General features: G+C 44.7%; 1 protein-coding gene and 2 non-coding genes across 3 annotated transcripts; all 3 read left to right on the forward strand.

Moving 5' to 3' along the window:
• Window positions 1-130: 130 nt before the first annotated feature.
• LOC111969501 (importin-7-like) lies at window positions 131-17,019 on the forward strand. The gene is given in 24 exon segments (XM_023995678.2): window positions 131-387; window positions 3,451-3,532; window positions 7,049-7,202; window positions 7,323-7,481; window positions 7,623-7,779; window positions 8,153-8,242; window positions 8,431-8,525; window positions 8,881-8,965; window positions 9,126-9,360; window positions 9,544-9,620; window positions 10,762-10,878; window positions 11,095-11,184; window positions 11,426-11,591; window positions 11,749-11,909; window positions 12,122-12,250; window positions 12,862-12,928; window positions 13,104-13,229; window positions 13,332-13,429; window positions 13,530-13,625; window positions 13,768-13,988; window positions 14,114-14,322; window positions 14,676-14,882; window positions 15,324-15,440; window positions 15,570-17,019. Coding segments are annotated over 24 exon segments (3,123 nt in total). The 5' UTR covers window positions 131-303; the 3' UTR covers window positions 15,671-17,019.
• LOC111969590 (small nucleolar RNA SNORA23) lies at window positions 10,383-10,560 on the forward strand. Its single transcript, XR_002878011.1, has one exon. It is a non-coding gene; the product is annotated as a small nucleolar RNA SNORA23 (small nucleolar RNA).
• Window positions 15,043-15,188, forward strand: LOC111969588 (small nucleolar RNA SNORD15). The gene has a single exon (XR_002878009.1). It is a non-coding gene; the product is annotated as a small nucleolar RNA SNORD15 (small nucleolar RNA).
• Window positions 17,020-17,067: the final 48 nt, after the last annotated feature.

Consider the following 17,067-nt stretch of genomic DNA (forward strand, 5'->3'; position numbering starts at 1 on the left):
TAGCCAACTGCTATGACATGCTTTCCATTTTCATAATATTTTGTTCACATTATCAGCAGTGTCTTTATTTACTGACTGTAAGACAGTGTGAGAGCGATATCACACATGTAAAACTACAACTCCTAGAGTGCAATAGTTCGAAGCGGATGTTCGTGTTGGAGAAATTTGGCGCTGATCTATCCGGGTACTTCATTCACTTCTTCCTTTCGCGCCGGTAACTGAAGAGCCGTGCGTCCATGTGCGCATTGACTGGGAATTCATAGACCACAGAAATACTGAATCCGAGCCATACCAGATTTAGCTATGGATCCTAACGTATTGATCGAGGCCCTTCGGGGTACCATGGACCCAAACTTGCGTGAGGCCGCGGAGAGACAGCTGAACGAGGTAAAAACTTGTGATGGTGGTGGTTGTGGCGCGGATCGGGCCTCTTCTGTTGTGTCACACATCAAAGATGGAATGGAGTCCTCCTAGCTTGTGGCTATGGGAGTCCAGAGTCAGTCCAGAACTTTGACAGATCAAAAATTCTCTTCGACATATGTATTCACCGAAACATATCAGACTTTTGCCGTTACGGGTGTAATGTCAAAGTTTCGAATTATATTTTAACATCAAGATCGACAACTCCAAGCGAATCCACCCCGCGTATCCYCAGCTGGTTCTTTAAAAACGTGCGGGAAGTTAGCATTAGCTTCCTTGATAATTAGCTGCTAGCTACGCAGTAAAAAGGCTTGTTGGACGATGCTTGGTTTTGGCCTAGTTGATGTATCATGTTTGAATCGTTGGAAAGACAAATTATGCCATTAATACCAGTTTTGTCTAAACTAACTAAATCATGCGATCTAGTATACGAATGTAGCTAGCGTTTGCTAAAAGTTGTGATAGGAAATTGGCTAAGTGGCTCACGTGTCAAGGTGTTTTTTTAAACTGCTGACATTGCCCTGTACAGCAGTAGTGCTAACTAGCTASCCCGTTGAATTTAGATAGCTAACTAAACTAGTTGGCCATTCAAAATGTCACCAATCGGACGAATTGACAGGTGTAACGTTAGTTAGGAAAGTATGACGATAAAAGCTTGACTATCAATATAAATGTATGTCTAATATGGGAGTAGCTAATGTTAGATTATTATTTAGCTTGCTGGTTTTGCCTTTCAAGAACGTAGCTAACTGGCTAGGTAGGTCTGATTTATCGAACGCTAGTTAACGTGCAAGATACAAAGTAAAGAATGGCAATTATTAATAATAGCTACGCATTTAATAAAGGGTGTAGTAACGGGGCAAACGTTTTGTTTGTACGTCATTTGTGAAAGCCAAAGGGAAAAGTGAATGTTCGCTGGCTAGCGCTACGTTAGCAACCTTTTGCGGCTAGCGTAACATCAATTATATTGAGTCATTCGATGAACTGTCCGCGTGCGCATATTCTTTCGCTAATGCTAGCTATTTTATTTGATAAGGTTATGTGCAACATGGCCTATTATCATTGTCTAGATGTCGACTTTTCATGTAAAATGTAGACGTGCCATAGATGACTAACATATACGGACGGCGTGAATTCTTTCATGGTCACATAGTTAGCTATGTTTCGCTCGCGACGTGAAAAGCTAACGTTAGCTATTAGGAAGAAGTCTCAATTGGGCAATTGTCAAGTATACTCTGGTCTGTTATCGGCTATGCTATCCRTAGAACAATATATGTACGGTGTTGTCGAGTAGCTGGGGTTTGAGTGAACTTTAAGTCAAGTTGTTATGTCTGTGATATGTACATATTGTGTATAATCAACTCGAACGTATTGTTAGCTAACATGAGTTTGATAAGAGTAGGCCTAGCAAGGCTCAAAAATAAAATGTACATGAACTTCTTCACTCAACAATCTGATGTAGTTGTTTTGTTTTTCGTGACAACAGAATATACGAAGCCAATCATTTTTATCCACAGAACAAGAATGTGCAGTAGGGTTGTTTGATCTGAGTCATGTGTTGTATCCAGGGAGAGGTCTCGTAGTGCATTGTTATCTATAGGGAAAGGAGGGGAGGAGGCTATTTTTCCTTGCTTACGTTTGACTCATCTGAAGCAGTTATGCCTGAACAGTATTCACTTAATATAGCAAGTGATGTAAGGATGGGTGGGGCAAAGCATTGAGACCCATTTTCATTCACTTTTATGTGATAAGTGATTCTGGAAAAAGTATGCTGCACTGTTGTGTATACTGGATATCTTAAGTTTTAACATTATTAGTTTGTGTCTAGAGAATAGGGAGAGGTGACACTCACTGTTTGATGCAGATGCTGCAGTCTCAAATGACAGCCTGGATGTTGGCCAGGGCCCGGGCAGGCCTTGTGGGGGTCTGCATTCCTTTGATGTGTGTTTTTGTGGGGGGGTTACATAATATAATGTATCTGTTGCATCAAGGTTTTGGTGTCTTGGCATCCTTAAGTAGCTGTATTTGTATTAGCTACAGCTAATGGAGCTCCATGCCTCAATATAATGGTTATATGGCATTACTGTCATCAATCAATCAAATGTATTTATAAAGCTCTTTTTACATCAGCCAATGTCACAAAGTGCTATACAGAAACAAAGCCTAAAACCCCAAACAGCAAGCAATGCAGATGAAGAAGCATGGTGGCTAGGAATAACTCCCTAGAAAGGAAGAAACCTAGAGAGGAACCAGGCTCTGYGGGGTGGCCAGTCCTCTTCTGGCTGTGCCAGGTGGCGATTATGGTCAAGATGATCAAACGTTCATAGATGACCTGTAAGGCCAAATAAGAATAATCACAGTGGTTGTACAGGGTGCAACAGGTCAGCACTTCAGGAGTAAATGTCAGTTGGCTTTTCATAGCCGGTCATTCAGAGTTAGAGACAGCAGGTGTGGTAGAGAGAGTTGGAAACAGCAGGTTTGGGACAAAGTAGCATGTCCGGTGAACAGGTCAGGGTTCCATAGCCGCAGGCAGAGCAGTTGAAACTGGAGCAGCAGCATGACCAGGTGGACTGGGGACAGCAAGGAGTCATCACTCCAGATATAACAGACTGACCCTAGACACAAACTTTTGCAGCATTGTCATGTCATTTGCTTGGCAAGGAATCAAAAGGAATGCCATGCCACACTTTTTCTTACTTGCAAATAGTACATGGTAGACTTATAGCAATTCCCTAAAAACTGGGCACTCTGTATTATCCCTCATTGCGAATAGTTTAATTTCAGCCATTTAAACCTATACATCCAAATGAATAAAGCATATACATCCAAATAAACAAGGCAGGCACAGTGATCATACCCAGGTAAAAGGGCAAAATTCTCTTGCTTTTCATTTTTGTTTTTTATCTGCAGTTAGTAAGACAGACACATGGTTCTTGTTAATATGTTATACACTGTTTGTTTTGCTGATATGTAGGTCAAATACACATCAGTGTTTGATATTCATGCATCCTTTCCTGCTTTCATTAACAGGGTCACACCCAGGTGAATTTTGTGTCTGCTCTGCTGCAAGTCACCATGTCTGATCAGTTAGATTTGCCCGTCAGACAAGCAGGTGAGTTTCAGAGGATGGGTAGATGTTGTTATTATTATGATACTGTGGGGCGGGCTTCTGGGCTCTCTTGCAGATGGAAATTRACCGGAACTGAAAGGTGAGAAGAGTATCTACAACTGTAGCTCAAATGAACTGAGCACGCTTTCTCAAAGATGACCCCTGCCCTGACTACCACAGCTCCCACACTGATGACACCAGTCATATTGTGAAGACTGACCAATTTCCCATGAACTTGTACATTTGTTCACCAAGATACACACATGATAGAAAGAGAAGAAAGGTGTTTTTGTTGTATATGATGCAATCTTTATTATGCACCTTTGCAGCTTATTTTATCCTGTCCTATGGCATTGACATTTCACACTTTTGGTCTGCTAGGGAGCTCTAGTGAAATTATAGTTTCTCGGTCTGGACAGTCTGTCTAGTCATTGATACAGCTGCCTTTATTATAAAATAACATTCCACATGTTTGAGATGCTCTGTGTGAGGGACCGTTCATAGCCTGTCCATGTGTCACACATGCCTCTATGGTAATGATGTGCAGTTATATGGTAGGATCTGSTCTTGATCAGTGGCTCATTTTACTTTCATTTAATTTAAAAAGTTTGCAGTCCTCAGGTGGCTGCCAGACATAGCCTGTCATTTTCAACCTGTTGCTAGCCTCCACACTAGCATATTACATTGTGCTCACCCATAGTATCATGTTCAATCTTGCAACTTTGTCAGTTCTACATTGTAGTTTGCTTCAACAACACAATAGTAATGTGACTGCCTGGAGGAAAGTCTTACGTGGCAGCAGCCCATCCTGCCTTATGCATTGGGTGCTAATCTGTGTGCCTCTTGTCAAACAGATGACCTGGATATTTCTAAACAAACCTCCAGGAACTGGTGTGTTGAGCAGGAATGCTATCCTTCTTGTGACTGTGCTATTTGTCCTGCAATAGAGCCCTGCTGCACCTGACTCCGATTCAGACCGATTGCATTAAGTTAATGCAGCTGCAGTGGTGGCACGGGATAGATCATATCTGGCATGCCATTGGGTAAAAGATGCTTAAAAGTTGGCTTGGCACCTCTCCCCAGGAGAGCCACAGGAACTTTACAGTCAGCACTTTGGCCCTAAGTGCAGTGGTAATGAGGCTCATTTGCTGTAATCTGACACGCAAAGGGAGGAGCTAAGTGATTCCGTCACCAGCTAGCAGGCAAATGCCTGGGGTTCCCATAAAGGCAGTGAGATCAGACCCTGGTTCCTCTCCTATTGAGGACAAAAGCCCTCCTGCTTATGACAGATAATATATATTTTTTTGTCATGGTTTGTTCAAACCTGTCACACTGATATTATAGGCAATTGCATTATTTGCAATTTCAGGAATCATCTATTCCCTGCCTCCATGTGTGGGCTAGGGGGATGTTGAATCTTGCTGTGTCAGTACTGACTGGCAGGATTATGACTTCCCAGCCAGCAGCACGGCAATCACATCTGTGTCAGCAGTCTGTCTGACCCCCTATCCACCGCCTCACCCTGCCTGCGAGCCACTGACCTCAGACGCTCCATTGTGGCTCTGTAGAACAATTCACACCCGTACTCCAAATTCAGACTCACTGTCTGAGCTACAACACGAGAGGGGGAACTATTGCAAACCCATAACTAAATTACACTTTTACACCTCTGTTCTATGACTCACTCAAGGAATTAGGCCTCTCTGCTGCTCTGCTCTGATTTTATCAGTTGAAGATGGTAATTTCTGCTGTAATTTCAGGGGGCAGAGGAAGGATGAATATTTGAGTGACTCCTTGCTTGGCTGGGGAGTGCTAATGTACAGGGCCATGCTAGTGTGTTGGGACTGAGAGGAGAGGTGTGAAAGCACTCCTCTTACTCCCCCGGCCCGACAGCTACTCCCTCTCAGCCTGAGCACATGAGAAGAGACACAGTGAATGTGCTGGTCATGAGATCTGCTGCTGCTATCTAGGCTGATGGACTCTTTCACACCTCCCAATGTCACACTGACTCTAACAATTTAGAGATCTCCCTGATGTAAAGTGATTTTAAAGAGACGTGGAGAATATTGTGCCACTTTAACCAGCTGCAATTCCATAGGAATTGGAAGTGTTCAATTTAAACCTCATGATCAAAGCAGATTTTACTTCAATACCATACAATTTGCATGAATTAAATCTAAGTGGGTGGAATACCAGCTGTACATTAAGCCTGCCTTAGAATTACATACAGTGCATTCGGAAGTATTCAGACCCCTCCCGTTTCCACATTTTGTTATGTAACAGCCTTATTCTAAAATGCATTAAATAAAATAAAAATCCTCAGCAATCTACACACAATACCCCATAATGACAAAGCGAAAACAGGTTTTTAGAAATGTATGGAATTTTATAAAACTTATTTACATAAATATTCGGACCCTTTGCAATGAGACTCGAAATTGAGGTCGGGTGCATCCTGTTTCCATTGATCATCCTTGAGATGTTTATAACTTGATTGCAGTCCACCTGTGGTAAATTCAATTGATTGGACATGAATTGGAAAGGCACACACCTGTATATAAGGACCCACAGTTGACAGTGCATGTCAGAGCAAAATCCAAGCCATGAGGTCAAAGGAATTGTCCGTAGAGCTGCGAGACAGGATTGTGTCGAGGCACAGATCTGGGGAAGGGTACCAAAACATTTCTGCAGCATTGAAGGTCCCCAAGAACACAGTGGCCTCCATCATTCTTAAATGGAAGAAGCTTGGAACCACCAAGACTCTTTCTAGAGCTGGCCGRCCATCCAAACTGAACAATCGGGGGAGAAGGGCCTTGGTCAGGGAGGTGACCAAGAACCCGTTAGTCACTCTGACAGAGCTCTAGAGTTCCTCTGTGGAGATGGGAGAACCTTCCAGAAGGACAACCATCTCTGCAGCACTCCTTTATGGTAGCTTGGCCAGACGGAAGCCACTCATCAGTAAAAGGCACAAGGCCGCCCGCTTGGAGTTTGCCAAAAGGACTCCCAGACCATGAGCAACATAAGATTCTCTGGTCTGATGAAACCAAGATTGAACTCTTTGAGACCAGACAATAGCTGTGCATCGACGCTCCCCATCCAAACTGACAGAGCTTGAGAGGATCTGCAGAGAAGAATGGGAGAAACTCCCCAAATACAGGTGTGCCAAGCTTGTCGCGTCATACCAAATAAGACTCAAGGCTGTAATCGCTGCCAAAGGTGCATCAACAAAGTACTGCGTAAAGGGTCTGAATTCTTATGTAAATGTGATATTTCAGTTTGTTTGTAAATAATGTGCCAAAATTTCTATACTTAATTATTWTWTTTTTTTTGTCATTATGGTGTATTTTGAGGGGGGGGACTATTTACTCCATTTTGGAATAAGGCTGGCGTAACAAAGTGGAAAAAGTTAAAGGGTCTGAATACTTTCTGAATGCACTGTATGTAATCCATTTTTAATAGGATCTCTAAGAAGCCTGTTTTATGTTCAGTCAGTTGATGGTCCACCTCTCTCTTCCCTAGGGGTGATCTACCTAAAGAACATGGTGACCCAGCACTGGAGCGAGGGGGACGGCACCAGCACGGAGACGCCTGTCAATAACATCCCAGAGGAGGACAGGCAGTTCATCCGTGACAACATCGTGGAGGCCATCATCCACTCCCCCGAGCGCATCAGGTAACCGACCACCCTGTGGCTGCTCAGCTCACTGCACAGCGCCAGCAGAGGGGGGGGAAGAGGTAGCTCGGATCAACCAAATTGTCTTCCAACCTTTCTCCGCTCTCTTTAACCTTTCAGAGTGCAGCTGACAACATGCATCCACCACATGATTAAACACGACTACCCCGGCAAGTGGACAGCCATCGTGGACAAGATTGGCTTCTACCTGCAGTCAGATAACAGCGCCGGCTGGCTGGGCATCCTGCTCTGCCTCTACCAGCTGGTTAAAAACTARGAGTAAGGACTCCTTGTTTTAGAGTGACCATGTTTGTGTCCCAACCATTTAGGGAATGGGGTGCCATTTGGGACAGAGACCGTATTATKGAGCTGTRTGCTATGTATTCGGGTGGTTGATGTTTCTGATTGTMTGTTTGACAGGTACAAGAAGCCGGACGAGCGCAGTCCTCTGGTGGCGGCCATGCAGATCTTCATGCCCATGCTGAAGGACCGCTTCATCCAGCTGCTCCCTGACCCCTCCAGTGAGTCTGTCCTGGTGCAAAAACAGATCTTCAAGATCCTCTACGCCCTCTTCCAGGTACTACTGACCACATCCTTCACGCTCACCTTCTTAGAAGTTAAGTGTATATATTAGTCTGATTGTATAGGGAGTGTAGGGTATTTGTCTAAATGTGGATGTATAGCTGTAGTTTCCAGTTATTTAGCTACTTCTTCCATAATACTGGTTTTGGAGATGGGTCGATTATGATTGTACTGGGGGAGGGCTGAGGACCATCTGGTCCATGTGGGCTGCTTCTTCTGCTGGCTGTGATGCCACTGTCATGTGGGCCACTGGGCAAGACCTGTCCCCCCTCAGCATGCCAGATTGCTCTGCTGTCTAATGTCCATTGGAACGACGACAAAGCTTTTTGAATTGAATAGACGGGATTTCTCCTTTTCTCTGTCCACAGTATAACCTCCCCCTGGAGCTGATCAACCGACAGAACCTGACGGAGTGGATGGAGATCCTGAAGACAGTGGTGGACAGAGACGTGCCTCCGGTGAGGGCAGATTTACTGTGGTAGGGCAAGGAGGGGAGCACAAATAGGTTGACTATGCAAATCAAGTAGCTCCCAAACAGATTAGCTGTAGTTTGTTTGCTTTATTTTATTGCTGCTAGTTGAAACAAAGCTGATTTTWATTTTWATTTTATATATTTATTTTTCCCTTCCCCGTCTATGCCTCACAGGAGACCTTGCAGGTGGATGAGGACGAGAGACCTGAGCTGCCCTGGTGGAAGTGTAAGAAGTGGGCCCTCCACATCCTGGCCAGGCTCTTCGAGAGGTAAGCCTACTCAACCCACCCCAGAACACTGTCACTGATTCTACACTGAGTGTACAAAACATTACACCTGCTCTTTCCATGAGACTGACCAGGTGAAAGTGATAATCCCTTAATGATGTCACTTATCATTACATGTCTGGTGGATGGATTATGTTGGCAAAGSAGAAATGCTCACTAACAGGGATGTAAACAAATGTGTGCACAAAATTGGATAATCTTTTTGTGCGTATGGATAATGTCTGGGATCTTTAATTTCAGCTCATGAAACATGGGACCAAGACTATAAGACTATATTGCATTTATTTTTTGGTGCAGTGTATATTAACCTGTGAAAGCATCTTTAAACCCCTCCCAGGTATGGCAGCCCAGGCAACACTACCAAAGAGTACACAGAGTTTGCCGATCTCTTCCTCAAGGGATACGCAGTGGCAGCACAACAGGTGAGAGGCCAAGGCCGCTCTTGGCTTTGTCTGAGCTGAAAGATGTGTGATGCATGACTCTGTGATTGACTGAGGGACAGAAGGTTGCCTTTCAGCTGTGTCTGTCTGCATGGGAGTCTGATCTCAACCAGAGGGAACTGATTTGCCTGTCTGTCTGTAGGTGCTGCTGAAGGTCTTATATCAGTATAAGGAGAAGCAATACGTGGCTCCCAGAGTCCTCCAGCAGACACTCAACTATATTAACCAGGGAATCGCACACGCTGTCACCTGGAAGAACCTGAAGCCACATATCCAGGGCATCATTCAGGARGTGGTTTTCCCRCTCATGTGCTACACGGACAGTGACCAGGAGTTGTGGGAGGAGGACCCATACGAGTACATTCGCATGAAGTTTGGTAAGCGCCATTCTTGTTTTTGGAAATCAGAGAAATATTCCGTGGTGTTAGTCATCCTAAAGGAATGTCCTGGAATCAGAGTGACTGCCTGGAAATGATCAGTTAAAAGATTTAACTGTGTAAAGCTACTCTAACAAACCAATGCAATGTGCCATCTGATCTGCTGACTCTGTCCCGTCTCAGATGTGTTCGAGGATTTCATCTCTCCCACCACGGCTGCCCAGACCCTGCTCTTCACCTCCTGCAACAAGAGGAAAGAAGTGAGTTGTGGTTCTGATTTGCAAGCTGAGTCCTCCTGGTCCTGGCACGGTCAACAGCCGGCCATGATGTGATCATGGTTCCATCCCAAATGGCACCCTATTCCCTGTATAGTGCACTACTTTTTTCTATTTCCCCCCCAGAGCCCAGGTCAAAAGAAGTGCACTATATTACCCCTGTCTCTTATACACATCTAGATGTGTATAAGAGACAGCCCTATATAGTGCACTACTTTTTTCTTTTCCCAGAGCCCAGGTCAAAAGAAGTGCACTATATTACCCTATTCCCTATATAGTGCACTACTTTTTTCTTTTCCCAGAGCCCAGGTCAAAAGAAGTGCACTATATTACCCTATTCCCTATATAGTGCACTACTTTTTTATTTTCCAGAGCCCAGGTCAAAAGAAGTGCACTATATTGGGAATGGGTGCCATTGGGATGCTCTATGGCCAAGTGCCTGTTTTTTTTTTTTTACTGGCCTCACTCCTGCCCTTATTTATGGCCCACGCCTCCTTCCTGCCCGGCCCTGTTGTGGCTCTCATTAGCGCCCTGTTGCTCCAGCAACAGTACAGAGCTGTTGGAACTGGTCTGTGGATGAGTCCAGCCAGGAGAACACTGGAAAACAAAGGAGCATAGCTGGAAGAAAGCACTACTTTAGTTGCTGTAGCTCCTTAGTCAGATGTGTTGCGTATTACGGCTTTCTTTCTGTTCTAAATGTAAGGTGTTGTTTTAGCATGGAGGTAGTTCTATTCCGTTTTGGCTGTGGGTGAACAGGGTGTGTGGTGCCTGTCCATGTTACGTGCTGCCGTCTGGCTGTGTCTTACAGTCTGTGCGGCGGTGCTCACTCCACACCTGCAGCCATAGAGCCACTGGAGATCATAGTACTGACCTGTGACGTCTCTGACTCCTCACCACGGGCCAGCCTCCATACTCTCCCACAAACTCTCCTGGCCTGCATCTCAAATGGCACSCTATTCCCTACATAGTGCACTAKCCCATGYYCRRTGGTCAAWAGTAGTGCACTATACATGGATTAGMGTGCCATTTGGGACATATCAYAGGTGRTMGATGTTAATGTGWAYCAGTTATCCAGGATACACAGAGAAGCAGCACATTTGACTGAATGCATTTCTTTATTCTCTAGGTTCTTCAGAAGACCATGGGCTTCTGTTATCAGATCCTCACTGAGCCCACCTCTGACCCCAGGAAGAAGGACGGAGCGCTGCACATGATTGGCTCTCTGGCTGAAATCCTGCTCAAGGTGATTAACCCAACACCATCTGCTATCTCCTCTTTTCTAGTTGACCTTTGGTCTGACCACATACTCATCAGATGAGGTAGCTGACACGGCGTGTAACTATTTTGCCAAATTGTTTTATCACTTAAGTTCACTTTATGGCTCCCACGTGGCAGTCAAATACATTAAATGCATTTTTGTTAACCATGAATTTCATTTTCTTCTCTCCCCCGGAAACAGAAAAAGGTCTATAAAGACCAGATGGAGTTCATGCTGCAGAACCACGTCTTCACTCTGTTCCGCAGTGAGCTGGGCTATATGAGAGCCAGAGTAAGTGTCACGTTGCCAGATCATTCTGGCCCAGGGCTCCAGTGGGGAGAAGGGGAGAGCATGTGTATCAAGAATATTAATGACAATGATTTGGTAAAACATCAGTGCTTTCTGCAAGTTCTGCTTTCCCTCATTGCAGTGGCTTTTCAACTCTTCACATCTTGATAGTTCTAGACAGAAATTCTAGATTTAGGAGAATTCGGCAAAAGTATAGCCAATTTGTTCTGGTGTTTCCCCATAGGCCTGTTGGGTCCTGCATTACTTCTGTGAGGTCAAGTTTAAGAGTGACCAGAACCTGCAGACAGCCCTGGAGCTGACCCGCCTCTGCCTGATCAACGACAACGAGATGCCTGTTAAAGTGGAGGCAGCCATCGCCCTGCAGGTCCTCATCAGCAACCAGGAGAAAGGTAGCTAGCTATCTCTCCACTGTCAGACTCAGAAACACACCATTAGCGTATATGGAGTCTTTGCTGTATAACATTAATACTTATGTTCTTCTTGGATCCAAATGATATAGCTGATTATCACTAAGTGCTCCTCTGTCATGTTTTTCCTCTTTCCTAGCCAAAGAGTATATCACTCCCTTCATCCGGCCTGTGATGCAGGCCCTCCTGCACATTGTGCGTGAAACGGAGAACGATGACCTCACTAACGTGATCCAGAAGATGATCTGCGAGTACAGCGAAGAGGTCACGCCCATCGCCGTGGAGATGACACAGCACTTGGTGAGGAGTGTGTGTGCGCTCAGTACCTGACTCATAAAAAGGCCCTGCGCAGGAAGTCGTCTTCCTTTGATCCGTTTATGGTTCCGTTTGTCAGCCATGGAGAGAGGAAATAAGGTCCAATTACCATCTCTCCTAGTTCCATGTTGGTCTGGTTTTAAAGACCCTGCTCTCAGGGAAACCCACTTATGGCTGTTATTCCCATCTCTCCTCAGGCGATGACCTTCAACCAGGTCATCCAGACGGGGCCTGACGAGGAGGGAGGGGACGACAAGGCGGTGACAGCCATGGGCATCCTCAACACTATCGACACACTGCTCAGTGTGGTGGAGGACCACAAAGAGGTGAGTACAGCCATGGCGTCCTGTCCGGGGGGTCTACTTGTACATCAAGCTGTCTCACGCTACAGAAACAGGATATGGGCTCCTGCCCTATTGGCCATTCTGGTTCGGACAAGGCATATTTACTTACAGCCATTCAACCAAACACCAACTTAGTACAGCAGCTTCCCTCCCAGCTAAAGTCATAGTGCTGCCTGCCAACACACTTCCAGCTGCCCACCCGCTCCTGGAAACACACGCTGTTCTCTCTTCAAAGTGCCTTGCAGGCTAATGCCTCTAGAAATAGCACTGTGGCTCTCTGCCCGTACGTCCGCCGACGCACAGGACCCGTGGAACTTGGAACCAGCCAAACCAGCAAATGTTGGTCAACAGTTAGATATGTCTTCTTGGTATACTACTCATGGTCGTTGACTGTGTAAAGTAAAGCGATCAGCTGTTGACTTGTGATGTTGTTTTTATCAATGTGCCTACCCACAGGCATTTGGTTTTCTGGAAATTACTTGCACAATGAAATAATTAAATATACTCTTGCAGCACCACATGTATGTTCATGGTGAATCTCTGTGCGTGTGTGTTCCAGTGCACTAACTAAATGAATGTGGTTTCTGTTTTAGATCACCCAGCAGCTGGAGGGTATATGTCTGCAGGTGATTGGCACCGTCTTGCAGCAGCACGTCCTGGGTAAGTCTCCCTTGCTCTTCCTGTCCCACCACATTCAAACCGGGTCCTCCCGTCTCTCTGACACGCGCAAGTGGGTGAGGTGCCTAGAGTAATTTACGTGACTGCCTCACTCTGTGGGGGTTGTCCTATATTTACCTCTGTCTGACACCCAGCCTGTGTGTGTGTTGATTTTCAGAGTTCTACGAGGAGATCCTGTCTCTGGCACACAGCCTGACCTGCCAGCAGGTGTCCCAACAGATGTGGCAGCTCCTCCCCTTGGTGTTCGAGGTCTTCCAGCAGGATGGCTTTGACTACTTCACAGGTATACTGCTCACCAACCTGCTAGTCTCAACTGCCTGTTATGGTGATTTGACTATTATATAGACACAGACTATATTAAATGGGGAATGTGACTCTATTTCAGACATGATGCCTCTCCTTCACAACTACGTCACGGTTGACACAGACACTCTCCTGTCTGACACTAAATACCTGGAGATAATCTACAGCATGTGCAAGAAGGTACAGTAATTAACAGCCGCTGTGCAATGTGTTCACACATTATATTGGTGGTGTATATTTTTGCTGGTGTGAACAGGTTGATAATCTGTTGTCCATGCAGGTTCTGACTGGCGATCCAGGTGAGGATCCAGAGTGTCATGCAGCCAAGCTGTTGGAGGTGGTTATTCTGCAGTGCAAAGGGCGCGGAATTGATCAGGTAAGCGTCTGGCTTCTGCACTAAATCTTGTATGGCTATGACTGTATTCAATCTTATTTAAGCTTGTTGAATATCAAAGTAACTGCTTTTGAGAAGCACTGTACTATACATTCACCTTTGACTTTCTTTGCCGCTCCTGCAGGTTGTTCCCTTGTTTGTGGCGGCTGCGCTGGAGAGGCTGACGAGGGAGGTGAAGACCAGTGAGCTGAGGACCATGTGTCTGCAAGTGGCCATCGCAGCCCTGTACTACAGCCCRCCTCTGCTGCTCAACACKCTGGAGAACCTGCGCTTCCCAAACAACACTGAGCCCATCACCAACCACTTCATCTCCCAGTGGCTCAAAGACGTTGACTGCTTCCTGGGGTAAGACCATGAAAGATGCTCATGTTTAATATATTTACAGCTCGTCTGGTTTCTCTGGTCCCCCATATAGTTTGATATCAAATAGAGAAAACATGTGCAGTAAGATATTTTATGTTATCCCCCAGGCTCCACGATAGGAAGATCTGCGTGCTTGGCCTGTGTGCTCTCATTGACCTGGAGCAGAGGCCCCAGGCTGTCAACCAGGTGGCCGGCCAACTGCTTCCCGCAGCCATCCTGCTCTTCAACGGCCTCAAGAGGGCCTACGCCTGTCAAGCAGAGAACGAGAATGAGGATGAAGATGATGATGAAGATGGAGAGGAGGATGAGGAGAATGGTACTGCATTTTATTAATTTTTTTACTAGGCAAGTCAGTTAAAAACAAATTCTTATTTACAAGGAACAGTGGGTTAACTGCCTTGTTCAGCAGCAGAACGACAGATTTTTATCTTGTCAGCTTGGGGATTCGATCGGTTACTGGCCCAACACTCTAACCACTAGGCTACCTGCCACCCCAAATTTGTGCTATCCTCTGAAATTTGTGCTGTCCCATTGTCACTCACCTATTTTAATCTTCCTACTATAGTAAATAGATCAGATACAGCTGCAAGGAGCACTTCAATGGTAGATTGTTTGAGTTGTGTTAGTASATTGATCAGTAATAATTGCATCCATTGTGCCTTTCCTCAGTCGAGCTGGGCAGTGATGAGGATGACATTGATGAGGAGGGCCAGGAGTACTTGGAGATGCTGGCCAAGCATGCAGGAGAGGATGGGGATGATGAGGACTGGGATGAGGACGACGCAGAGGAGACTGCACTGGAGGGCTACACTACAGCTGTAGATGATGAAGACAACCTGGTGGATGAATACCAGATCTTCAAGGCCATACTACAGAGTAAGGAGACCACCTTTCAGGCACACAAAGCTAGTGATGGGTTGTCAAGTTAAGGACACAAATTTGATATAAACAGTGAATAAGTGTTTACGCTCAATCAATAATATTACGAAACATATTTGTGAGGCCTGTTATTTACAGTGCATTATTAGTACAAGCTCTTCAGTGATGATACGATGACGAGTCGGAACGGGACTCTGTCTGTCTGTGGTCACTGGGTCAGGGTCACGTTCTGTGTCTCTGGGTTCAGTTCCCCACAGCAGCGTGTTCTTAAGTTGAAGACATCGAGGCATTTGTCTGAGAAGGTTTAAATACACAATACAAACAAGATCTCGGTATTGAAGATARGAATGCAATATGTTGCATTTTTTATGCTTACCGGTAAGTGTAATTCGTACCTAAAAGGAGAGGAAAAAACGTACCTGTATTTCTCCAACTCAGATATTCAGACCCGTGACCCAGCATGGTACCAGGCACTCACACAAACCCTTGATGAGGAACAAGGAAAACACCTGCATGACATTGGCACACTTGCAGACCAGAGACGGGCAGCACATGGTAAGTAAATGTTTCCCCGTCATACAATTAGACAGCTGTTAATTTTTATTTAATTGTTTTAATTTCATAGGAAATAAACACTTTCCATGTTTGGCCTGTTGTATAATTGCCCTATTTTCGTCATTCTAGAATCCAAAATGATCGAGAAGCACGGCGGATACAAGTTCACAGTGCCAGAAGTGGTGCCAACTAATTTCAACTTTGGAGGCAACGCTCCAGGAATGAATTGAGTCATCCCTTCTCCCTTTTATTACTCTGACTGATTGTAGTGAAGTGAAAAAAGCTTGTGTTGTTCCCATAAGTAGTGGTTCCAGAACTGGTTCTTCTCACTGACTCTTCAATCTGACTATCAAATTGGAAATAGCACCAGAAGAAGTGGGAAGACAACCAAATGCAACAAATGGCTGGGAAAACAAACCAAGAACTTGAGCTTGAAGCAAGAGAAAAAAGAAGCTCTAAACAACATTGTCTTCTGGGATCCAATGTGGAGGATACTAGGACGGGGACTTTTTTTTTCTTCCCACTTAAACAAAACGGGAGGGCTTAAAAATTTGAAATTGATAACGGGACTAAATGTTTAATCATTTTCACTGTTTTGGCCAAAAGGCTGTGCGTGATAGGATTATACCTCTGGCAGTAGTGTTGTCTACGTTATTTTCTGCATTAACAAATTCTCATGTTTGTTATGTGTGTATATACAAGCCAAGGTTCTTGATTTTTAAGTAGCCTTGCAAAAACAACCAGAGGCATTTGTAAGGTGTCTAGTGTATTCATATGTAGCATATTGGATACTTCATAGCACTATGTGATGCCTAATCTCTGTAAATTAATGACTAGCACTTTCATATTGTTCAGGTCTCCTAGCCTTCTGTATCAGACTGCAATTTTTAAATCAATTAAGACCATTTAAAACACAAACTGCTGTAACTTTGGTTACGGTGTAGAATAATGAGTGGCATCACTTTGCTGCTAAAATGGAAACATTCTTGATTCCTAAAAAAAGAGAATGCTCTTGGTGTTCAGTTTCGATACAAGAGGTGTTGTGAGCACTGAAAGTCAATTGGATACTTCATTGAAGCATGTACAATTGGACTTGATCGTGAAGGTCTCAAGCGTTTGATTGGTGTATGAATGAACCATCTATATACACAACATATTAAAAAAAAGTTACGTTGGATTGCGTGCATTTGACTGTTTACTAACAGCTACACAGTTGTGCACTCAGTAATTTGATTTGGAGCCTATTTTGGGTGATTGTCTGTATACTCTGTCAGATCAGGTGACGTGTAATCTATTTAGAACTATGCAGCCAGCTAATTATAATTCTAGTTCATGTGCTACTATGGGATAGAAGGGTGTCATGTCCTCCTTGGCTAGCGTTGATCACTCCCACTAGTAGAGCTTTAGTGTCTACATTATCAGTGACCGATATGACTGCATACTGCCCAGCACGATATAGACGAACTAGAACGTGGCCATAAACTTGCTTCAAACTGCATATCGTTTTCCTGGTTCTGGTTCGTTTCAGTTAACAGACACTGCTGGCTAATGTCAATGTATATAAAATGCATTACAAATACCCTTGAGTTTGATTCAACTGCATTGCCCACATTACCTCGCTCGACTT

This window comes from Salvelinus sp. IW2-2015, linkage group LG10, assembly GCF_002910315.2.
Source record: "Salvelinus sp. IW2-2015 linkage group LG10, ASM291031v2, whole genome shotgun sequence".
Classification (NCBI taxonomy): Eukaryota; Metazoa; Chordata; class Actinopteri; order Salmoniformes; family Salmonidae; genus Salvelinus; species Salvelinus sp. IW2-2015.